Genomic DNA, 25,713 nt, shown 5'->3' with positions numbered 1-25,713 from the left:
ATCTCAATTAATATCTTTAAACCGATTGTACGACACTCTCTGACGTGGTGGACAGATCACCATCGTTTAGTTCAGGGGGCTTCTTTTGTTCTTCTGACCTGGACTGTAATTTCACAGATGCAAGTCTTACAGGTTGGGGAGCTGTGTGGGGGTCTCTGACGGCACAAGGGGTTTGGGAATCTCAGGGGGTGAGATTACCGATCAATATTTTGGAACTCCGTGCGATTTTCAGAGCTCTTCAGTCTTGGCCTCTTCTGAAGAGAGAGTCGTTCATTTGTTTTCAGACAGACAATGTCACAACTGTGGCATACAGCAATCGTCAAGGAGGGACTCACAGTCCTCTGGCTATGAAAGAAGTATCTTGAATTCTGGTTTGGGCGAAATCCAGCTCCTGTCTAATCTCTGCGGTTCATTTCCCAGGTATAGACAATTGGGAAGCGGATTATCTCAGTCGCCAAACGTTGCATCCGGGCGAATGGTCTCTTCACCCAGAGGTATTTCTTCAGATTGTTCAAATGTGGGAACTTCCAGAAATAGATCTGATGGCTTCTCATCTAAACAAGAAACTTCCCAGGTATCTGTTCAGATCCCGGGATCCTCAGGCGGAGGCAGTGAATGCATTATCACTTCCTTAGAAGTATCATCCTGCCTATATCTCTCCACCTCTAGTTCTTCTTCCAAGAGTAATTTCCAAGATTCTGAAGGAATGCTCGTTTGTTCTGCTGGTAGCTCCAGCATGGACGGATCTTGTTCGGATGGCCTCTTGCCAACCGTGGGCTCTTCCGTTAAGACCAGACCTTCTGTCGCAAGCTCCTTTTTTTCCATCAGGATCTCAAATCTTTAAATTTAAGGGTATGGAGATTGAATGCTTGATTCTTGGTCAAAGAGGTTTCTCTGACTCTGTGATTAATACTATGTTACAGGCTCGTAAATCTGTATCTAGAGAGATATATTATAGAGTCTGGAAGACTTATATTTCTTGGTGTCTTCTCATCATTTTTCCTGGCATTCTTTTAGAATTCCGAGAATTTTACAGTTTCTTCAGGATGGTTTAGATAAAGGTTTGTCCGCAAGTTCCTTGACAGGACAAATCTATGCCCTTTCTGTTCTTTTTCACAGAAAGATTGCTAATCTTCCTGATATTCATTGTTTTGTACAAGACTTGGTTCGTATAAAACCTGTCATTAACCCCTTAAGGACCAGCGACGTACCCTGTATGTCGCTGGCCTTTTTTTGGAACTTGATTGTTTTATAGCGCTGTCTTGCCACCAGCGTTAAGACTGCTCTATTCCACAAAGCCTGCTGGAGGGAGGGCATTAATAGCGTATTCTTGCTAGACTTGTGCTATTATGTCCTGAAAAACCCCTTAACGACCAGTGACATACAGGGTACATTGTGGTCATTAAGGGGTTAAGTCAATTTCTCCTCCTTGGAGTTTGAATTTAGTTCTGGGGGCTCTTCTAGCTCCTCCTTTTGAACCCATGCATTCATTGGACATTAAACTTCTTTCTTGGAAAGTTTTGTTTCTTTTGGCCATCTCTTCTGCCAGAAGAGTCTCTGAATTAACTGCTCTTTCTTGTGAGTCTCCTTTTTCTGATTTTTCATCAGGATAAGGCGGTGTTGCGAACTTCTTTTGAATTTTTACCTAAGGTTGTGTATTCTAACAACATTAGTAGAGAAATTGTGGTTCCTTCATTATGTCCTAATCCTAAGAATTCTAAGGAGAAATCATTGCATTCTTTGGATGTTGTTAGAGCTTTAAAATATTATGACTGAAGCTACTAAGTCTTTCTGAAAGACTTCTAGTCTATTTTTCATCTTTTCTGGTTCTAGAAAAGGCCAGAAAGCTTCTGCCATTTCTTTGGCATCTTGGTTGAAATCTTTAATTCATCATGCCTATGTCGAGTCGGGTAAAACTCCGCCTCAAAGGATTACAGCTCATTCTACTAGGTCAGTTTTTACTTCCTGGGCGTTTAGGAATGAAGCTTCGGTTGTTCAGATTTGCAAAGCAGCAACTTGGTCCTCTTTGCATACTTTTACTAAATTCTACCATTTTGATGTGTTTTCTTCTTCTGAAGCAGTTTTTGGTAGAAAAGTACTTCAGGCAGCGGTTTCAGTTTGAATCTTCTGCTTATGTTTTCATTAAACTTTATTTTGGGTGTGGATTATTTTCAGCAGGAATTGGCTGTCTTTATTTTATCCCTCCCTCTCTAGTGACTCTTGCGTGGAAAGATCCACATCTTGGGTAGTCATTATCCCATACGTCACTAGCTCATGGACTCTTGCTAATTACATGAAAGAAAACATAATTTATGTAAGAACTTACCTGATAAATTCATTTCTTTCATATTAGCAAGAGTCCATGAGGCCCACCCTTTTTTGTGGTGGTTATGATTTTTTTGTATAAAGCACAATTATTCCAATTCCTTATTTTTTATGCTTTCGCACTTTTTTCTTATCACCCCACTTCTTGGCTATTCGTTAAACTGATTTGTGGGTGTGGTGAGGGGTGTATTTATAGGCATTTTAAGGTTTGGGAAACTTTGCCCCTCCTGTTAGGAATGTATATCCCATACGTCACTAGCTCATGGACTCTTGCTAATATGAAAGAAATGAATTTATCAGGTAAGTTCTTACATAAATTATGTTATATATATATATATATATATATATATATATATATATATATATATATATATACACATCAAAACAAAAATTGAAGAAGAAAAGAGAGTTTAAACATCATAAACCTCCACAGTAAGGGAATTCAGCACTCTTTTACAAAAATGTTATCCAAATCAAAAAGGAGGCACAGATATCTCCAGTGCAGGCTACAAACAAATTTGTTTATTCAACCAAAATAAGGTACAACCACCCACAAAAGTTGTACAACCACCTAAATAAAGTAGTCCTTGATTATCAACATATAAAATTTCTTTGTGCACAGATTTTTCTCCCAGCCGGGAATGTTAGTAGTTACAGTGTACACTTATATGGCAAGTAAAAGTTCCTTGCTTAGTCTTTAAGCAAACTAAAGTGTGTCTCCCTCATCCAGCAGTAACAGGCATACAAGTGGACCACATTTATCAGCCAAACAAAGGCTGTACCCCTACCCATCACAAGATAATAAGCTGTATTTGTGTGAGCTGCTGATTATATCAAATAAAACAAGTGCTACTCATAGACTAGTAAGAAATTGCAGTATAGAAATTGAACATTTGTTGTGACACTGGGTAAACAAGTATTAGTTACCTTAAGCAGAATTAAAACATCTGAATTAAAAATGGTAAATGTTTATTGTTGACTTTTCCTGATTATGGAATAAATAACAACATGTAAAGTCTTTGAGAACATAAAAATTGTACAATTTGTAATTATGTGAAATTAACATAAACTTATCATTTTCATCCCAGGGTTTATCGATTTCTGGTACTCCTGAATATTCTCCGAAATCATCAGGGAAAGCATGTTTTGCATTTGATAACAGAGGCTATGAAGGAAGTATAGAAGCCCTCTCCCCCTTACCTCCTGAAGTAAGCTCTGTAGTGGTGAACATAATAGGTATGACTTGCCAGTCATGCGTTAAGTCCATTGAAGGAAGAATCTCCAAATTAGCCAGTATAATGAGCATAGCGGTCTGCTTGGAAGAAAACAATGCTGTGATAAACTATATAAGTTCTTCAATCACACCACAGAAAATTTGTGAAGAGATAGAAGACATGGGTTTTGATGCCAGTATTTCTGATGTAAGAGCAACATTAACATCTCTGAAAAATGGATATTATAAAGAAGACATTGTTAAAATTAGAATAGAAGGAATGACATGCATGTCTTGTGTCAACACAATTGAAGGTAAAATTGGTAAAATTCAAGGTGTCCAGAAAATTAAAGTATCTCTTGCAAGCCAGGAAGCCAACATTACATATCAACCACATGTTATTCAACCAGATGACCTTAGAAAATATATAGACGATATGGGATTTGAAGCATCTATTAAAAACAAACCAGATCCATCAAAACTTGGAACTATTGATATAGAACGTTTGCAGAAGGTCTCCACAAAACAGAATCCAGATGTTACATGTGGTAGCCCTATTTTACATTTAGATAGGACTAACACAGTAACTTTAGGAATAGAAGGCATGCATTGTAAATCCTGCGTACACAATATTGAAGGAAACATATCTGAACTTGGTGGGGTGGACAATATTAAAGTCTCTCTTGAGAACAAAAATGCAATTATATGTTTCAACCAAAATATAATTCCTCTTTTTTTCTTAAAACAATCTATTGAAGGCCTTCCTCCGGGCAACTTTAAGGTAACTCTTCCACCAGGAGTAGACATTAGGCCTTCGTCAAATGTCAAGTCTACCTTTTCTTTGCCAACAAAACAGGAACAGCTGATAGACAATAGCATTGCATTGATCAGGATTGATGGGATGACTTGTGGATCCTGTGTGTCATCTATTGAAAATATGATTTCACAAAAGAGAGGTGTGCAAAGTATCCGTGTCTCTTTAGCTGATGGGACTGGAAAAATCCACTATAATCCATCTGAAACGGATGCAGAGGATATACGAGCAGCCGTTGAAGATATGGGGTTTGACTCCACTCTTATCTCTGGTATGATTTAATGTTTCTGCACAAATTTGATTTTGTGTACAACCTTTTATGTTAAAAATGTGGTAGAGAAATCTTTTATACTACCTTACAGCTAGATTACGAATTTTGCGTTATGACTGAAAAAGCATCGTTGTGCTTCATAACGCTGCTTTTTCCCTAACGCCGCTATTACAAGTCTTGTAGGTATAGGTGTACCGCACACCTTTTAGCCTGTCACGCAACGTCAGTACTGAACTTTCAAAAAAAGTCCTTTTTTTAAATATAAAATTTTTATTGAGGTTTTTCACAAACATGAAAATACAAATCAGGTACTATAACATATATAACAACTTTTTCATGAAGCATAGTACATTAGTATATTCCCTAAAAAAAAAGAAGACAAAATGAATGTTAGAATGAGAGCATCTGAAACCTCTAATTTTTTCCATTTTCTAAATAGCTTTTGTTGAACTAATGAGCTGGTCACTATTGGGCCAATTGCTTTAGGTAACACTGATGACCTTAGTTAGTCCAATTCATGTCCTTCTTGGATCTATTAATACATAATATATCAAGGTGGGTCTAACTAAGGACCCTAGCATATGATTATGGTATGGGATCTTATATAATATAACAGCGGGTAAACACCTCTTAACCTTAAAATAAGGGAGGGGGTCCATGACATTCAGGGAATCCCAGGTTAGAATGTTACATAGAGACTACTTAACCCCTCGTAGGCTAGCTAAATGGAAGACTTATGTAGTAAATGAATGTAGTAAATGTAGACGGGGTGACCCGGGCTTCCTTCACTATTTCTTTTGGTGTCCAATGGTAGGACAGTTTTGGGGAAAGGTTGCTTATTGGATTACCAATGCTTTAGAGATCAGGGTTACAATAGGAATTGAACAAGTTTGTTTCTTGGATTGGGGGGAGCAGATCCCAGGACTATGCCCCTTGCGACAATAATTCTAGTTGCAAGAAAGGTTATCCTGAAGGAGTGGACTGTGAAAACCGCCCCCTCCTTTGTAGCATTTAAACGTAGTCTTTACAAGCAGCTCCTCATAGAACAACTAGACACTAGGATGGATACCACTAAGCGTTTAAAGCATTTTTTGAATAAGTGGCGGGTATATATTAGGACATTGAGTATTGAACACCAGAGACAAATTCTTACTCCTTTTGCGAAAACTGAACTTATGTTGACTGCTTCCCTGAGGGGCGAATGGGGATTTTTGTACCAGCGGATGGGTGGTGGGGGGGGAGGACAGGCTGAGGATTAATTTTTTTTTTTTCTCCCACCATCGCAGGGACTGAAGAAATGGGCCTAAAATAAAAATAAAATATGTGGATTCCATAAAAGAGCTGACAGCTTGATTTCATTTAAAGATCATGTTTGTTTGCATTTGTATGGGTTGCTAAAGTTAAATGAGGATTGGGAATATTGCTATAACATGTAGCACTCGATTATTTTAAAGCAAAGGCTGCAATCACTGCTTGTCCCTTTGAGATACGGGACAACTTGGGTCAGTACCTGCATTAATAACACACGGTTAAATGTAAATCTTGTCCTATATGACTTTTGAAAGTCTGTATAATGCTACATGTAGATTGTCTCAATTTGTACTGTATATGTCATTCTCTTTTTCCGCAATAAAAAGTTAATTTAAAAAAAATAAATAAATAAGGGAGGGGGGAGAGGGGTTTAAATTATACCAAAACACATAATAGAAGCTCCTACATTAGTTTATGCAGGCAGGACCTATATGCAAATGGAGATCTGTGAATAGGGGAAGAGAGCAATACAACAATAAAATATATCAATTTTCCACAACCCAATAGTCTCATGAAATCAACCTCTCAAGTATAAGAGCAATAGAGGCAAGGAAAAGCTGGGCCACTAACAGATTAAATAATAATGCATCAAGTCACTCTATCTTGGGAATATCACTAACATTAACCCATCTAACTGTCAGTCGATCGAAACCAATAGCTTCCACCCCAGTCCATAACCATAACCCTCCTACCCCTGCCGGCTAGGGAGAAAGGAGGATCAATGTTCTAACATACACAGAAGAGGGGAAAATAAAGCTCAATGCTATGCAATAATAGACAGAACTCCCCTCAACTGTAGAAGACGGGGTATGGGGCACTATACTATATAGCTTTATTATAAAACATCACTATAGAAGCTTTAAAATATCTTGGTGAAGACAGATCCCTGCCAGTTTAGCCAGTAATATAAAACCCAACTGCCAAAGGTATCCCTGTCTTACAGAATATATAATAAGTAGCAACAAGAGTGAATAATTACCAACTGATGTCTGCAGGTGGGTATATAGCATGCAAAATTAGTCTTGACCGCTAATACTTCATAAGAGTTGATGTTGCTTTCATTTAGCCAAAGCTGTGATATCAACAAACTAGTTAACCAATACCTGCTCTCATCTATAACAGAACAGAGCAAGAAAACATGTGATATCTCAGGGTATCTGAGCTATGAATAACAAAGGTAGGTAGGCTGAGTTCAGGATAAATCTATGCTAATACCAAACTGTTATATAAGAAAGAATAAACGTTCAGCAAGTCCAGCTAAATAAAATAGCTTATAAGTAAGGTTTGTGACAACCACATAAAGCAGCTTCTGATATTACCCCACTCCCTGTCATGAGAGGAGCCCCCTGGTCAGTGTGAGATCCTGAAAAAAACTTATTAGCGAGTGATGATGGGCATGCAACAAACAGTATTATTGACAGAGCATATAAACAGATACCTAAGTTATCAGGTTATACAATTCTATGCAATACCTGTCTAAGCTAAATAAAACATTTTGTCTGCTGAAATCTAGCTGATGAACAGGCTTGTAAAACACTTTGGTCCTAAGGCGAGAATGGCAAGAGGTAATCCTAGGTAACTTTACAAGGTTAAACTAAACAGCGTTCATTAGGGTTTATACAACAGTTGTCAATGAGTCCAGAGATTTACATCAGTACACAAGGAGACGGAATGGGATATAAAGACCCCTCTCTATCCAACACCACAAGGGAGAAAAGAGCTAGAAGCACCTATCTGCTCTTATGTTATTAGCCAATCAACAACGTATTCCGGGCTTTCTGCCAGGCCCGATCTTGAGAGTTCTAATCCAGGCATGTTTCCGATTAAATAAGGCTCCCTCAGTACTCCAGCATGAAATATATAGTGTCTTCCACAAAATTCAAATACTATCTCACCCCGCTTAACCAGTCCTGGCATAGAGAGATGGGTAGTGAGTTCGCCATTCTGTACGGGAGGGCAATGAAGTACTCCGCAATCGCCCAAAGCAGGTAATGTGAGACATACTATGCGGCTGCACCTCTGCAAGGCCTCCACCGCACCAACTGACTCAGTGAGGGCCTCTCTCACAGGCCCAAATGCAGGATTGCCTGTTGCACCGCTACAGTCCAGCGGCAAAGATCCTCTCCGGCTCCAAATTTCAAAAGGTATGTTTGCCTGTTTGGCATTCACGAGGAGCTCTTTCTGTGTAAGCGAATATATGGTGTTCTGTTCCGAGGGGCTAGCCGCATCTCCCAGAGCCGGGCTATTGCAGGTCAGGACATGTTCATTAGAGATACTTAGTGAACTAGCAGGGTCGAGTATAGAGCCCCTGGACTGATCTCTCCGTAGCCAGGATCGTTCTTTGTAGATCGGTGGAGTGACGTGTTTCAGCCTATCCTGATCTATGGACTCATACTGTGGCACAATAGATCTTAGATGGATTGATAGACTAGCAAACCCAGCCAACATTCGTATAGCTAAGTCCTGTAACGCTGTGTATATATCTGACACAGTTTCTCCATCTTTTGGCGCCATGTCTTTTGTAGGCCGCAAAAGCCTGGGCATTTCCCAGCTAGTGAAGGTGTTCAAGCGAGAAGTCCACGACAAAGAAAGATCCCTGGGTTCCCCCAGTAATATAGAGAGTATCCTGCAGGTTATGGGCTAGTTTTTGGGGCAAATTACAGAGGATTAGTCCCAATTCGCCGTTATATTAGATAAATTGCAGCAGGAGCTCTCACAGACACGTCTTCCCTATTTGGCTGATGGCTCCGCCCCCCCAAAAAGTCCTTTTTTAATAGGACTCCCATAGCGCCGGTATTACCAGTTTGCCTGGGAGCCCAAAAAGTGAGCGGTACACCCTATACTGACAAGATTCATACCGCCATCTAAAGTCAGTAGTTATGAGTTTTACGTTACAAAGCTGCACCATAAAACTCATAACTAAAGTGTTAAAAAGTACACTAACATCCATAAACTACCTATTAACCCCTAAACCGAGGCCCTCCCGCATCGCAAACATTAAATAAAATTATTAACCTCTAATCTGCCGCTCCGGACATTGCCGCCATTACATTTTTTTATTAAACCCTATTCCGCCGCTCCCTGACATTGTCGCCACTATAATAAACCTATTAACCCCTAAACCGCCGCCCTCCCGCATCGCAAACACTATTTAAAGATTATTAACCCCTAATCTGCCGTCTGCCCACACCGCCGCTATAATAAACCTATTAACCACTAAACCGCAAGCACTTCACAACGAAATATACTTAAATAAATTATTAACCCCTAAACCTCTGACCTCCCACATCACTAACTGTACATAAATATATTAACCCCTAACCCTAACGTAACCCTAAGCCTAAATCTAACCCTAACACCCCCTAACTTAAATATAATTAAAATAAATCTAAATAAACCTTACAATTATTACCTAAATAATTCCTATTTAAAAATACATACTTACCTGTAAAATAAAACCTAAGCTAGCTACAATATAACTAATAGTTATATTGTAGCTATCTTAGGTTTTATTTTTATTTCACAGGTAAGTTTGTATTTATTTTAACTAGGTAGACTAGTTAGTAAATAGTTATTAACTATTTAATAACTACCTAGTTAAAATAAATACAAAGTTACCTGTAAAATAAAACCTAACCTTCCTTACACTAAAAACTAACATTACAATAAAATAAAATAAATTAAGTTATTAAAATACAATTTTCTAAATTACAAAACCCCCCCGAAATTATCAAAAATAAAAATGAATTACTCCTAATCTAATAGCCCTATCAAAATAAAAAAGCCCCCCCCCAAAATAAAAAAAAAACCCTAGCCTACATTAAACTGCCAATGGCCCTTAAAAGGGCCTTTTGTGGGGCATTGCTCCAAATAAATCAGCTTTTTTACCTGTAAAAAAAGATACAAACACCCCCCAACAGTAAAAACCCACCACCCAACCAACCAACCCCCCAAATAAAAACCAATATAAATAAACCTAAGCTAACCATTGCCCTGAAAAGGGCATTTGAATGGGCATTGCCCTTAAAAGGGCATTTAGCTCTTTTACATTGCCCAAACCCTAAGCTAAAAAAAAAACCCTTAAAAAAACCTAACACTAACCCCCGACAATCCACTTACAGTTACCGAAGTCCGGACATCCAGCCGGCGAAGTCCTCATCCAAGCGAGAAGAAGTCTTCATCCAGATGGCATCTTCTATCTTCATCCATCCGGCGCGGAGCGGGTCCATCTTCAAAACATCCAGCGCAGAGCATCCTCTTCTTACGGTCGTCAGCGTCAACTGAAGGTTCCCTTTAAGTGGAATTAAAGGGGGGAAAAATCCTATTGGCTGTTGCAATCAGCCAATAGGATTGAACTCTCATTCTATTGGCTGTTTGGAACAGCCAATAGAATGAGAGCTCAATCCTATTGGCTGATTGGATCAGCCAATAGGATGAAAGTTCAATCCTATTGGCTGATTGCAACAGCCAATATGATTTTTTCCCCTTTAAATCCTATTGGCTGATAGAAATCTTTCAGCCAATAGGAATGTAAGGGACGCCATCTTGGATGATGTCACTTAAAGGGAACCTTCAGTTGACGCCGACGACCGTAAGAAGAGGATGCTTCACGCCGGATGTCTTGAAGATGGACCCGCTCCGCGCTGGATGGATGAAGAGAGAAGATGCCGTCTGGATGAAGACTTCTTCTCGCTTGGATGAGGACTTCACAAGATAGATGAAGATCGAAGAGGCCTCCTGGATGAAGACTTCTTGCCGCTTGGATGAGGACTTCGCCGGCTGGATGAGGATGGATGTCCGGACTTCAATAACTGTAAGTGGATCGTCGGGGGTTAGAGTTAGGTTTTTTTTAAGGGTTTTTTGGGTGGTTTTTTTTTTAGCTTAGGGTTTGGACATGTAAAAGATCTAAATGCCCTTTTAAGGGCAATGCCCATCCAAATGCCCTTTTCAGGGCAATGGTTAGCTTAGCTTTATTTTGGGGTTTGGTTGGTTGGGTGGTGGGTTTTACTGTTGGTGGTGTTTGTATATTTTTACAGGTAAAATAGCTGATTTCTTTGGGGCAATGCCCCACAAAAGGCCCTTTTAAGGGCCATTGGCAGTTTAGTGTAGGCTAGGGTTTTTCTTGGGAGGGGGCTTTTTTATTTTGATAGGGCTATTAGATTAGGAGTAATTCATTTTTATTTTTGATAATTTTGTTTTTTATTTTTTTGTAATTTAGAAAATTGTATTTTAATAATTTAATTTATTTTATTTTATTGTAATGTTAGTTTTTAGTGTAAGGCAGGTTAGGTTTTATTTTACAGGTAACTTTGTATTTATTTTAACTAAGTAGTTATTAAATAGTTAATAACTATTTACTAACTAGTCTACCTAGTTAAAATAAATACAAACTTACCTGTGAAATAAAAATAAAACCTAAGATAGCTACAATATAACTATTAGTTATATTGTAGCTAGCTTAGGTTTTATTTTACAGGTAAGTATGTATTTAGTTTTAAATAGGAATTATTTAGGTAATAAATGTAAGGTTTATTTAGATTTATTAGGGGGTGTTAGGGTTAGGGTTAGACTTAGGCTTAGGGTCACATTAGGGTTAGGGTTATGCTTAGGGTTACGTTAGGGTTAGGTTTAGGGGTTAATATATTTAGTGTTAGTGATGTTGGAGGCCAGAGGTTTAGGGGTTAATAACTTTAGTATAGTGGCGGCAACATTGGGGCAGCAGATTAGGGGTTAATAACTGTAATGTAGGTGTTGGCGATGTTAAAGGCGGCAGATTAGGGGTTAATAAGTGTATTTAGGTGTCGGTGATGTTAGGGGCAGCAGATTAGGGGTTAATAACTGTATGTAGGTGGCAGCGATATCGGGAGCGGCAGATTAGGGGTTAATAGTTTTATTTAGGTGGCGGCAATGTTAAGAGTGGCAGATTAGGGGTTAATAACATTATGTAAGTTAGGGCGATGTCGGGGGCAGCAGATTAGGGGTGTTTAGACGTGGTTTTTATGTTAGGGTGTTAGGTTTAAACATAACTTTTTCTTTCCCCATAGACATCAATGGGGCTGCGTTACAGAGCTTTTGTTTCCGCGATCGCAGGTGGGGTTTTTTGCCGGCTCTCCCCATTGATGTCTATGGGAAAAATCGTGCACAAGCACGTCAAAGCAGCGCTTGTATTTGAGTGCCGTATGGAGCTCAATGCAACCATATCGCCCGCACAAGCCTGATTTTTGTAAACTTGTAATAGCAGCGCTATAGAGAGGTGAAATAACGCTGCTTTTGTGGCGGTCGTTAATTTCCCTATAGCGCTCAAAACTCGTAATCTAGCTGTTAATGTTTTAAAAGCAGATATCTGTGAATGTGTAGAGAAAATGCATTCCTTGCAAACTGCAGCATACTGAACAAGTAAGTGCAATTATATTTGATGTGATCTAATTATTTGAGGCCAATGTATTAGTGTAATGAAATTATTTGCATCTAAATGGACATTGGGGGTAAATTCACTAGTGATTTCTGTATCTGCATAGAATAACAAAAGCTGCCCACTGTCATCACTAATCCAAGTTTAGTGTTTATCTTTGTGGAATCATTTAATTCTTTCAATTGATATGCATTTCATATAAATGATTAATTGTTTACTAAATCACCATTTACATTTTCCAACATAGGTTGCATTTACATGGTTGATTTATTGATGACTGTTAAGCGATAATTACCATGAATAATACACTTTGTATAGCTTTCAGTTGTCTATTGAATATGGCTATTAAATACAATACATTTACATTTGTAAATGTTAGTTCCGCCTAATATGACAGACTATACAATGGCAACGGTTAGACGTAAACAAAAGGTCGCCCTTTTCATGCTTATCCCTTGCCAGGTTTTACTTGAGTTTGTAAACCATAAGCCAGACGTATGAAAACTGTGTGTAAAGTTAAAGAGTGCTTTTGTGAAGCAATATTTTTATATTTTTACACTTGACGATTATCCACAGCTATGTAAATGCAGCCAGGTATCCGTATAAAACCTTGTACATTTTCTCTGAATTTTATGGCTACTGTAATCCAACCTGATTACCTACTTAACTGCTTAATACCAGACTCTGTCAGTCTCCTTGATTCTCCTTCTATTAATCTCCAAGTCTACCAGTCTCTCTCTCCATATAACAAGGTGTTGGACTGGGAAGAGCTCAAAGGTGTATATGTATGTGTGTGTGTGTATTAGTATGTATGTATGAATGAATGTATGAATGTATGTATGTAGATTATATATATATATATATATATATATATATATATACATACATACATAAATACACATACTGTATATATATATATATATATATATATATATGTATATATATATACACATATACGTATATATATAAATATATATATATATATATATACACACACACACACATATATATATATATATATATAACATACAAAGACAACCTCAATCCATACAATGTCCCTACGTTTCAGTCCAAAAACTGTACCTTTATGAAGGGAAGCCAAAAGCACCACAAACATCTATCTATACAAGTAGCAACTACCTTTAACCCTTTTTGGTGCTAATGACGGCTCAGAGCCGTCACTAGCACTCTCCCACCTTGAGGGAGATTTGGGGGCTCCCACCCGCTCCTACCCCGGTGATCGTGCCTGTAGAGTGACAGGCATCGCCGGGGCTTCCCGTTTTGCGTGGTGACATCACGCGCAATAACGTGATGACGTAGCTGCGCAACTTTATTTATACTTAACAATGTTAAGTATAGGAGCAGGGGACATGCTGCTTAGAAGCCTGTATCTCAGGCATCTAAGCAGCTACAGACCCCCAAGACCCACCATTGGAAAGGTAATCACCCAACATTTCCAACAGTGTAAGTCTTGGGGGTCTGGGGAAAAAAAAAAAAAAAGTTAAAAAAAAATTGTTCAACAAATTAAAAAAATTAAAAAAAACATTAAAAAATCTTAGCACCCAGGTGGGAAAGTGCTTAGCACTCAAAGGGTTAAATAGAGCCATATTGGAACCGTCAACCATTTACCAACATGAACTGGAAGTGACGAAATCGCTCTTCCGGGACGCCACAATGGAAACCGTACAAAACGTAACAATACTACAATGTTGAAAAACAAATAAAAATAAAATCCCATCACTATAGCCCTTGTTTATATAGCCATTTAAAAATGCATTCAAATTGAGTTAAAGGGACAGTGAACAACAAAAATGTTATTGTTTAAAAAGATAGATAATCCCGTTATTTACCATTACCCAGTTTTGCATAACCAACACTGTTATAATAATATATTTTTTACCTTTATGATTACCTTGTATCTAAGCTTCTGCAGACGGCCTCCTGATCTTAGATAATTTGACAGACTTGCATTTCAGGCAATTAGTGCTGACTCAAATAACTCCACTAGGGTGAGCACAATGTTATATATATGGCACACATGAACAAACAGTACATGTTATTAGCTATTCACAGCCAGACAGTGAGATAAAAGGTAGACTGCAGAGTCTTAGAAATCAGCCAATGAGCCTACCTAGGTTTAGCCTTTAACAAAAATACCAAGAGAAAAAAGCAAGTTTGATGACAAAAGTAGATAGTAAAGTTATTTAAAATTACATGCCCTATCTGAATCATGAAACTTTAATCTGGACATTACTGTCCATTTAACTGTACCCCACTGTACTAATATTTCAAGTACCAAAAAGTTTTAAAAAAAAATCATATATACAACAATTGCACATAACTTTCCTGTTTTGCAGTCCTTAATACTAAAGGAAATCCTCTTATTAAATTTTGGAATTAGATTGTTCTTATTAGATCACCCAAAAATGTGGGACAGTTCAACATTCTGATAGAAAGCAAGATAAAACTACTTGCTTATTCAATCCAAACGGTGCCATAGTCTTTAAACGAAAAAATGCAATAGACTTCCCTCTGAAGAAGAATTGTTTTCATATAACCTCTTCTGGTGATCTTTCAACTCAGTCAAAGGGCATGTACCTCAGATTAGCCACTGTATGCTGAGCTTCCATTAAAATGGAGTGCAACCGGATGTTCACTGATGGTGGATCTTTGATTGGCCATCCTTTCATTGAAGGGACATTTCCTCTTGTCAACATACATCAGTCTATATAGACATTCTATGATTTATACTACCGTACTAGAGGAACAGGGAACAGGTTACAGGTTACTCTTTTTCTAGTCCTAGGGTGAAAAATGTATATCAAATGATCAAACAATTACAGGTCACACAACTTTCAAAACGGTAATATACAGGTTTTATTGTCCCAACTCTTAACCATGTAGCAATTTGTGGTGTCTGTCCAGACTAATACATCTTTTAAGTTATTTCCTCTTTTAAATCCTACTAGGGGGCAACCAAAACAAGCCTGTCTGTAGAAAGAATATCACAATATTTATGGATGGCTGTTTTCCTTTGCAAGGTCTGCAAATTATGGACAGGAGTAAATACTCAGGATGGTGAATCTTTGGGAGCATTAAACTTTTTAATTTTTCACTTTTAACCCAAGCTTTACTGATATCTCTCTACATCTATCAACAACCTGCTGTAGCCAAGTATTCCATAACACCTCATCTGTCATAATCCTCCTTACTCTGGTGAACTGGCTCACTGGTAGACTATCCAACAGTGATTTAGGATGAAAACTAGAAGCAAGTAACAATGTATTCCTATTTGTCTCTACTATATGTTAATAACTGGCACTCATGGTGAATGTAATACTGAATTTAATACTGTTTAGTTTGTTCACAATTTTGGTCAACTGCTCCATCAGGTCCTTCCATACTAAAAAGACGTCATCTATATAGCAAGAATAAGATGTAGGGCAAGATTACATATGCGGCGTCGCCTGCAAAAGCCGGTGACTCAGTTTTTTACGCAGTTTTGCTATCACATATACGGCGCTGCATAGAACCGCGTCGCAAAACAGTATCACATATTCAGCGCAAGGACTTACGCGGCGAAAATGGAGACATTTTACATTTTCACCTCGCCACATATAGGCAGGCGCAGCAAGCCTTGCGCTGAAAATGTGAGCACCGTAACTCCCTTCACTGGCTGAAAATATTAACTAACACCTAACGCATGCACAACAGTTAACTAACACCTAACGCATGCACAACAGCCAATAACATTTCAGTAGCTCTCATCCTATTGGCTGATTTGAATTTGAAGATTCAAATCAGCCAATAGGAATGCAAGTGATGCCATATTTAAACGCGTAACTTGCATTCAATATTCAGTGTACGTACGAAGAGGATCCTCCACGCTCCATGGCTCTGCGGTCGTTGGTCTTCAGTTCCACAGTCATCTTCGTTCCGTGCTGGCTAGGTCCTGGATGAAGATGGAAGATGTTGCACGTTCCAAAGAAGACTTCACAGCCGCCTGGAAGAGGACCTTCTCCGCCAGACTTCAGGAACGGTGAGTACCTATTTGGGTACTTACAACTTAGTTTTTTTTATTTTAATTGTAACTTAGTATTTTTTAATTTAGGTAATTGGGGTTAATTTTGGGGGGTGTTAGGTTAGGGGGCCTAGTAATTTAAATAGGTTAATTGCATTGTTAGGGTTTGGCGGTTTAGGGGTGAATAGATTTATTAGGTTTATTGTGATCTGGGTTAATGACGGTTCAGGGGTTAATAGATTTATTAGGTTAATTGCGATGTGGGTTAATGGCGGATTAGGGGTTAATAGTTTAATTAGGTTAATTGCGATGTGGGTGAATGGCAGGTTAGGAGTTAATACATATATTAGGGAGATCGTGATGTGGGTGAATGGCGGATTAGGGGTTAATAGTTTAATTAGGCATATTGCATTGTGGGGGGTTGTCGGTTTATGGGTTAATACTTATTATTAGTTACGATGTGGGGGGATTGCAGATATAGGGTTTTTTACATGTCGGGTTTATTTTTGGGAGGCGTGTTATACTTTTACTGAAGATTAAAAAAAAAAATATTTTCATAGGCTCCGGCAGTTTCTAAAGTGCCTGAAGTCACTGGCGAGTCCAGAAATGTGTATTTACGCACATTTCTGGACATCACTAGTTTATTAGAATTACAGCACTTTTTGTACTGCCGGCGGGTTTTATGTGATTCTCTGATGTGCGAGGGGAAATTACGGATGACGCAGGTTTCAGCAGTTACGCTGAAGCCTGCTCCGCATATGTAATCTCGCTCGTAATATATGGAGAAAATTCTGTATCCCCTAATATGGGCTTCAATTCTTAATCATACTTGCAAATTTTAGAAAATGAAGGAGCAACATTAGAACCCATGGCTGTCCCAAGTTTTTGTAAGTAGTACTCCCGTTCAAACTTAAAATAGTTACGGGTTAGAACAAAGTTTATAAAGAAAATAAATATTAAACATTAGGGCATTTAAATTTTTAATTTTTTATTATCCACAATCAGTATACTTTCTTGTATAGCAATATTGGTATACAGACTTGCTACATCTAACATCAACAAAATGGATTGTTTCCAAATAGATCTAAAAACTGCACTGATGTACGTTTATAACTTTTTTAATTCTTATTTTTTTATAGTTTATTCTTTTATTTTTCAGTATTTTTATTAGTTTTTCCATGGGGTGTATTTGGTGCCCAATAAGCATTGTAGTATTGTTTAAGTTTTGCACGGAGGTTCCATTGTGGTGACCCGGAAGAGCGAATACGTCACTTGAGGTTCAAGTTGATGAACGGTTGGCAGCTCTGATAATGATCTTATTAAGCATAGTTTCTATTTGTATAGATAGATGTTTGCTGTGCTTTTGGTTTCAATCCCTGGACTGAAGCATCGGGACATTCATTACCGAGGTTGTGAATAAAACCATAAGAAGCAATTTGCCAGAGTGTATGGTGTCTCTTTGTATACTATTACTGGATATCAGCACAGGGGTGAGCCTGTTAAAGGGATATATACAGTGGGCAAAAAATATTTAGTCAGCCACCAATTGTGCAAGTTCTCCCACTTAAGAAGATGAGAGAGGCCTGTAATTTTCATCATAGGTATACCCCAACTATGAGAGACAAAATGTGGAAACAAATCCAGACAATCACATTGTCTGATTTGGAAAGAATTTATTTGCATATTATGGTGGAAAATAAGTATTTGGTCACCTACAAACAAGCAAGATGTCTGGCTCTCACAGACCTGTATCTTCTTCTTTAAGAGGCTCCTCTGTCCTCCACTCATTACCTGTATTAATGGCACCTGTTTGAACTTGTTATCAGTATGAAAGATACCTGTCCACAACCTCAAACAGTCACACTCCAAACTCTACTATGGTGAAGACCAAAGAGCTGTCAAAGGACACCAGAAACAAAATTGTAGACCTGCACCAGGCTGGGAAGACTGAATCTGCAATAGGCAAGCAGCTTGGTGTGAAGAAATCAACTGTGGGAGCACTAATTAGAAAATGGAAGACATACAAGACCACTGATAATCTCCCTCGATCTGGGGCTCCACGCAAGATCTCACCCCGTGGGGTCAAAATGATCACAAGAACGGTGAGCAAACATCCCAGAACCACACGGGGGGACCTAGTGAATGACCTGCAGAGAGCTGGGACCAACGTAAGAAAGGCTACCATCAGTAACACACTACGCCGCCAGGGACTCATATCCTGCAGTGCCAGACGTGTCCCCCTGCTTAAGCCAGTACATGTCCGGGCCCATCTGAAATATGCTAGAGAGCAATTGGATGATCCAGAAGTGGATTGGGAGAATGTCATATGGTCAGATGAAACCAAAGTAGAACTGTTTGGTAGAAACACAACTCGTCATGTTTGGAGGAGAGAGAATGCTGAGTTGCAACCAAAGAGCACCACTACTGTGAAGCATGGGGGTGGCAACATCATGCTTTGGGGCTATTTCTCTGCAAAGGGAACAGGATGACTGATCCGTGTACATGAAAGAATGAATGGGGCCATGTATCGTGAGATTTTGAGTGCAAACCTCCTTCCATCAGCAAGGGCATTGAAGATGAAACGTGGCTGGGTCTTTCAGCATGACAATGATCCTAAACACACCGCCCGGGCAATGAAGGAGTGGCTTCGTAAGAAGCATTTCAAGGTCCTGGAGTGGCCTAGCCAGTCTCCAGATCTTAACCCCATAGAAAACCTTTGGAGGGAGTTGAAAGTCCGTGTTGCCCAGCGACAGCCCCAAAACATCACTGCTCTAGAGGAGATCTGCATGCAAGAATGGGCCAACATACCAGCAACAGTGTGTGACAACCTTGTGAAGACTTACAGAAAATGTTTGACCTCTGTCATTGCCAACAAAGGATATATAACAAAGTATTGAGATGAACTTTTGATATTGACCAAATACTTATTTTCCACCATAATTTGCAAATACATTTTTTCAAAATCAGACAATGTGATTGCCTGGATTTGTTTCCACATTTTGTCTCACATAGTTAAGGTATACCTATGATGAAAATTACAGGCCTCTCTCATCTTCTTAAGTGGGAGAACTTGCACAATTGGTGGCTGACTAAATACTTTTTTACCCCACTGTATATATATATACACATATATATTAAAATAACATTTTATACTCTGTGAAGAACAAAACTATTTATATTTTTTAACCCACCTTCAAGTTAGTTCACCTAACACTGGAATGAAAGCCAGGATCTGAGTTTTGTAGTTCTCCTCATAAGTCTGGTAGGTGAGGGATTTAGTGTGGCCAATCCGAACTCCAGATGATAGCACGCCTGAGGCTTTCGCTCGAGTGATACCATTTTACTTTCAACTTGTCACCTGAGTGCAAAAATAAGAGCACTTTCAATAATGTAACTTGTGTGTTGTGTTAGCGCTCAATAGCACTATTAGTTTTGTGCTCCACTTGTTATCAAGGCCAGTATTTTTTAAATATTAATTGCATACAGTGTTATATTGTTAGTCTGTAATGACTGTAAGATAAAATGTTCTACTTTCTGTAATTAAATAGAGCTTGCCATTTTTAAACTTCTAGTGGACAAATAGTTGCTACATCTATCAGAGATTCTGTAAGTTGGTGACTATATTTTGTTTGGACATCTTATATGTTTGGCAGGATAAACATTTAAGGACCAACATTAAATATGGTAATATGAAAATGTCAAAGAATGTAATTAAACATCTTGATATCAAACCAATGAATTTGATATATAAGACTATAGTGTATAGAATGTTTTTATGCATATTGCAGATACTTCATCCACCGGCACTTTAGAAAGGACGAACTCTGATGTACCTAAAGAAACACAAACCCTATCAAAAAACATTGATTCCATTCAAGACTATATTTTTGATATCCTTCCCAAGAAATCTCAACCAGACTCAACAGAACACAAAGACATTGCATCTCAGAAATGCTTCCTACAGATTACAGGAATGACTTGTGCTTCATGTGTATCCAATATTGAGAGGAACCTACAGAAGAAAGATGGTGAGCTGTTGGGTTTTGTTTGTTTTATCCAAAGATTTGGTGTAATGTTTCAAAATTATGAAAGTGAGAAACTTAAGTTCTTTAGATATAGTTATCTATAATGAAGAACAAGTGTAACAATGAGGAAGCTTTCTTTTAAAAAATAGAATAGACGTGCACTTTCTGCAATTCTTCATTTGTTTGTATAAACAATTACCGAATATGGCCACAAGTATTGGTGTTCAGTTATTTTTGGAGCTGGATATATTCAATATTGCACTATTAGATAAATATATCCAGCTCTGAAATTAGCAGAACGCTGCTATCCGCAGCTATATTCAGTATTTATTTTTTACAAATGAATTCCAAATTGCAGAAAATGTCTACTAATGATCACTACTAGGTTTGGTTTGGCTTTTGTTATAACCTTCCTTGGTCTGCCAGCTAATTCATGTAGATAATTAGCACCTGCAGCCTCACAGTGCTAATAATGGAAGTGGAACTCCCAGACCAAAGAAACATCTCCTCTAGAATGTTTACGTGAATACACAAAATGCTTTAATCACTACCAGAATTATTTTCTAGGGCAATAAATATTCACTTATACAGTATATGCACGAAGTACACAAACTTACACCAACATACTTGTAAGTCTTGGGAAGCCACTAAATACTGTGGTGCCACAAAATATAGGCTATTTTAATTTGGAACTATGCAAGTACTAAAACATTGTAAAATCTCCACTACCTTAGAGGGATAGTCTAGTCAAAACTAAACTTTTTTTATTCAGATAGAGCAGGCAATTTTAAACAACTTTCTAATTTACTCCTATTATCAAATTTTCTTCGTTCTCTTGGTATCTTTATCTGAAAAAGCAAGAATGTAAGCTTAGGAGCCGGCCCATTTTTGGTTCAACACCTTGGTAGCGATTGCTGATTGGTATCTAAATGTAGCCACCAATCAGCAAGCGCTACCCAGGTTCTAAACCAAAAATGGGCCGGCTCCTAAGCTTACATTCAAATAAAAATACCAAGAGAACAAAGAAAAATTGACAATAGGAGTAAATTAGAAAGTTGCTTAAAATTGCATGCTCTATCTGAATCATGAAAGTTTAATTTTGGCTAGACTATTCCTTAAAGTCAGTAGGCTGAACCATTCACATACAGGTAAAATAACAATCAAGCAAACTTTTTTAAAGAGTAATTCAGTTTTATGAATTATACTGTATTTGGTGTATTTTAACTGCAATCTTTTTAAAATTTTCCACTCTATAGGTATAATTTCAGTGCTTGTAGCTTTGATGTCTGGTAAAGCAGAGGTTAAGTACAAGCCGGACAGAATCCAACCAGCAGAAATAGCGCAGTTAGTTGAAAATTTGGGTTTTGGTGCCAGTGTCATGGAAGATTACACAGCGACTGATGGCTGTATTGAACTCAATGTGAGTACAAAGCTTTTTGACATTTTTATGTTTTATCTTTTTTCATTATGTGGATACAGTTTTCTTTGCTCTTAATAGATTATGAAATATCTCTAATATAGTTTATATCAAAGGGAGATGTGCAAAGGGATAGTATATATATATATATATATATATATATATATTTGTATATGTATATACTGTGTATATATATATATATATATATATATATACATATATATATGTATATGTGTGTGTGTGTGTATATATATATATATATATATATATATATATATATATATATATATATATATATATGAAAGAAGGAGAGAGCGCACAAAAGGACTCTAAGTGTAGTATGTTTAATACAAAATGATACACATAAAACCGTAGCCCAAATCCCTCTCTCAGAGCTACTCACAGGATTAAACCTCAAACATGTGAGGTATGTAATGACAAGCAAGCAAGCAGGATATATCCGAATCAGCGTCCTCGAAATAGTTAAAAAAAAATGTCCATTGTAAGGTATGTTCAGGCGCTGTTGAAACTTTCCCATTCACTGTCCTATCCACAAGGAAAACACAAGCTTCTGCCAAGTGTCGCTCGATATGATTCACCAGTCCAGGCTAGTGTGATGACGTGAAGGGGACGTGCCTGATGCATTTCACGGATGTAACTCTGCTTCATTAGAAGCTATACACATCTCACCCTTCCCTGAATATTTATATCCTTCTTCCATTGAGAAGTCCGCCCCTATTACACGTCATCTACAGTATCTAAGAGGATTCCCTGTCTAATGGGCTAAGAACAAACAGATTCAAAAGCTGATTCACTGATATCAATAAACTAAAACATGAAATATTGATACATCTCAAATTATTAAAATATGTACAATATTTCATTCATAAATTAATAACTTTAATCTAAAAGAGTATTTATATAAAAAAAATATATCTATTTATTTATGCTTGCTGTTAATAACCATAAAAGATACTCATAATTAACATTCCTAATAAAACTAAAATAAAAAAATATATATATATATATACATAAATAATCCACCAGTACATCAAAAAACTTCAAACCCAATTATTGATCCTTAAATTATAATTTGTAATGTATATGAACATCAAAATATCTACATACATGTTCATACATACACACATGTATGTATACATACATGCATAAATATATGTATAGATTAAATAAAAAAAGTGTTATAAAATAAAGAAATATCTGATCCAAAAAGACTGAGGATATAGAAGCTATATGCTACTATACATTATACAGGATAATTCATTAAGTCCACAATACAAATTGAAAAGGACCAAAATTATAAATATAAATTAACAACTCTAATATAAAAAACTTTATATTCATATGTTAAAAACTCAATTTTATATATTTTTAGACAAGAAAAGCCTGTAAATCGACTTCCCTGTTGAGTCAATAAGGTTCCATAGTTCTGAGTCTATGGATCCAAAACGTCTCTCTCTGTCTAAGGGCCAGGAGACGATCTCCTCCTCTTATATCAAGATTTACTTGTTCTATAGCCAAGACTTTTAGATTTCTATAGTCTTTATTGTGGTGAGTTCTGAAGTGATCTGACACACCATGTGTAGTTAACCCGTGCTCAATATTTTTAATATGCTCCATGACCCTCCGCTTTATGGTCCTTTTTGTTCTACCAATATACCTTTCGTGGCACGAGCACTTAAGCAAGTAGACCACAAATTTTGATTGACTTAGATGTGATTTTATTTGAAATTGTACCTTATCTTGGTGGCAGAAAAATGTTCTATTGTTGTTTCTATCTATTAGTGTACATACTGTGCAGTTTTTTCTTTTGCATCCATAAAAAAACATTAGTTTTGAATACTGGATTGAGCCAAGTGGAGACTGTACTGATATTTTCTCTAATAGGTCTCAATCTACTGGGTGCCAGATGTTGTTTTAAGTTGGTGTTTTTTCTAAAAACAATTTTCGGTTTCTCATCTAGAATCCTATTCAAAACCTCCCAGTATTTTCTGATAATCCCCTCTATATTACTCGCACTGTTATTATATTTAGTAAGGAAGAGAGTAGTATTTTCAGTTTTATAGCTTCTTTTAGCTTTTTTATCACTTGACCCCTTAATCAAATCAGGTCTATTCAAAGTTTTTGCTTTCTCATAGCTATTTATGATTATGTCCTCTGGGTATATCTTAGCTCTAAATTTTTGTTTGAGTATGTTAGCTTCTGTCTCAAAATCTTCAGATCTGGTACAATAGCGGCGCAAACGTTGAAATTGCCCATAAGGTATATTATGGACCCACTTTTTATAATGGCAACTAGTGGCATACAGGTAGCTGTTTGAGTAGTCTATTCGTTTTTTTTTTTTTTAGTAGTTTTTATTGAGGTTGCATATAAAATCACAAATGCGATGAGTTACAGCAATCAAATACACATACAGAAAAAAAACCAAAAACATATCAATCAAATTGCCACAAAATAAACAAATCTGTTACATCACAGTTATGTAGAGAATATTGAAAGTGAACCTCACTTTTTCTATCTTTTTTTTTTTTGCATAAAGAAGGAAAATTTGGACCTCACATTTTCATAAGAAATAATTGTTACACATATATATAGTAACCTATATAAAACCCAAGAGTTATAGCAAATACATATTTATCACTGGAGGTCGTTGGCTTACATAAGATCAGGGAATGTTCACGACATCAGTTACATATCTAAAAGATTGAAATATTTTAAATAGAACAGAATACTTTTCAGATTGTATAACACATATATATCAGCACTCAAGGCAGCAGAGATGTATAGTAAGATATTGCGTGGTATACCATTATATCTCATAGCTTGAGTTTATAATTGTAAAACGTATACATTAAGTGAGTGAACATGGGGGAAATTGCGGTATATTACAAGGGAAACCGCGAAAGTAACTACTGGGGGAGAACCCAGAGCACATTAATATACTCACATGTGTCAAAATAAAACACATGCGGGGGGGTAGGAGACTAAAAATATAAAATTAAGAGGCGCATACTCCTATAAAGCCCATGGGCCAGAGGAGCACCATAAGTCTGTTAGATTGTGGTTGTTTAATCACAGGAGAATAGTGAGCGATACTCCAAGAAGACATGGCTGCTAAATATACTTGAAAATTAATAAAAAAATAAAATAAAAAATAAAAATAAAAAAATTAAAAGCAAAAACTTCAGCTGCATGTATTAGGGCAATGATACTTAAAAGCAGAGGGTTATTTAGTATAACTTCTACAGACGTTTTGGGGCTATGACAAAGATAGAGTCAGTTATCAGGTGAGCAATATGAGCAAATCGGGAGCGACCCCTGCAAAGAGCTTAGATCTGTTATTGCTTATATAGAGACTAAGTACAAAAAAATATCGTTGCGATTAGAAAATGTGATAAAGGGACGATGTTATCCATATTATAGGGAAAGCCTTTTCTTTATTATATGCGTGGACCTTGTCACCCAGGCACGGGCCCTATACCCGAGGACAGGTCAACTAGATTAATAAATGCGTACTTTTGTTCATCGCATCAAGTTACTTCAGCTCCCCAGTGATAGAAGTTAATAGCTATGCCACAGGAACATGACAAACAGGGTTGAACAAATGTATGCGATAACTGGTTAATACCAGGGAAATATAGATAGTAGAAATATTTAATTATCGAACATTAATCCTCATCATGATAGACTATTGCATTACCCAGAACTGGTACCTAAGCTAAGAGCAGAAGTTACTTATAGTGGACCAAAGAATAGCCAGTCTGCTGGTCTCCACACGCAGAAAAATATGCATAAAACAGTCCCTATTTGTCTGTAGCATATAGATAAGTGTATGGGTCAATATTTTACCTCTTTCTAGACATTATTTTCACGACAAATATTTATA

At 37.2% G+C, this 25,713-nt stretch overlaps 1 protein-coding gene across 1 annotated transcript in view; it reads left to right on the top strand.

Moving 5' to 3' along the window:
• ATP7B (ATPase copper transporting beta) overlaps positions 1–25,713 on the top strand; it is a 164,344-nt gene that overhangs the window by 36,873 nt on the left and 101,758 nt on the right. Inside the window, exons 2-4 of the mRNA XM_053708381.1 lie at positions 3,414–4,623; positions 20,156–20,395; positions 21,649–21,812. Coding sequence (XP_053564356.1) covers positions 3,414–4,623; positions 20,156–20,395; positions 21,649–21,812 — 1,614 coding nt within the window. The remainder of the gene's footprint in view (positions 1–3,413; positions 4,624–20,155; positions 20,396–21,648; positions 21,813–25,713) is intronic.

This window comes from Bombina bombina, chromosome 3 (assembly GCF_027579735.1).
Source record: "Bombina bombina isolate aBomBom1 chromosome 3, aBomBom1.pri, whole genome shotgun sequence".
Lineage (NCBI taxonomy): Eukaryota > Metazoa > Chordata > Amphibia > Anura > Bombinatoridae > Bombina > Bombina bombina.
The sequence above is the reverse complement of the archived record's forward strand: the minus strand, read 5'-3'. Positions and strand labels throughout refer to the sequence as shown.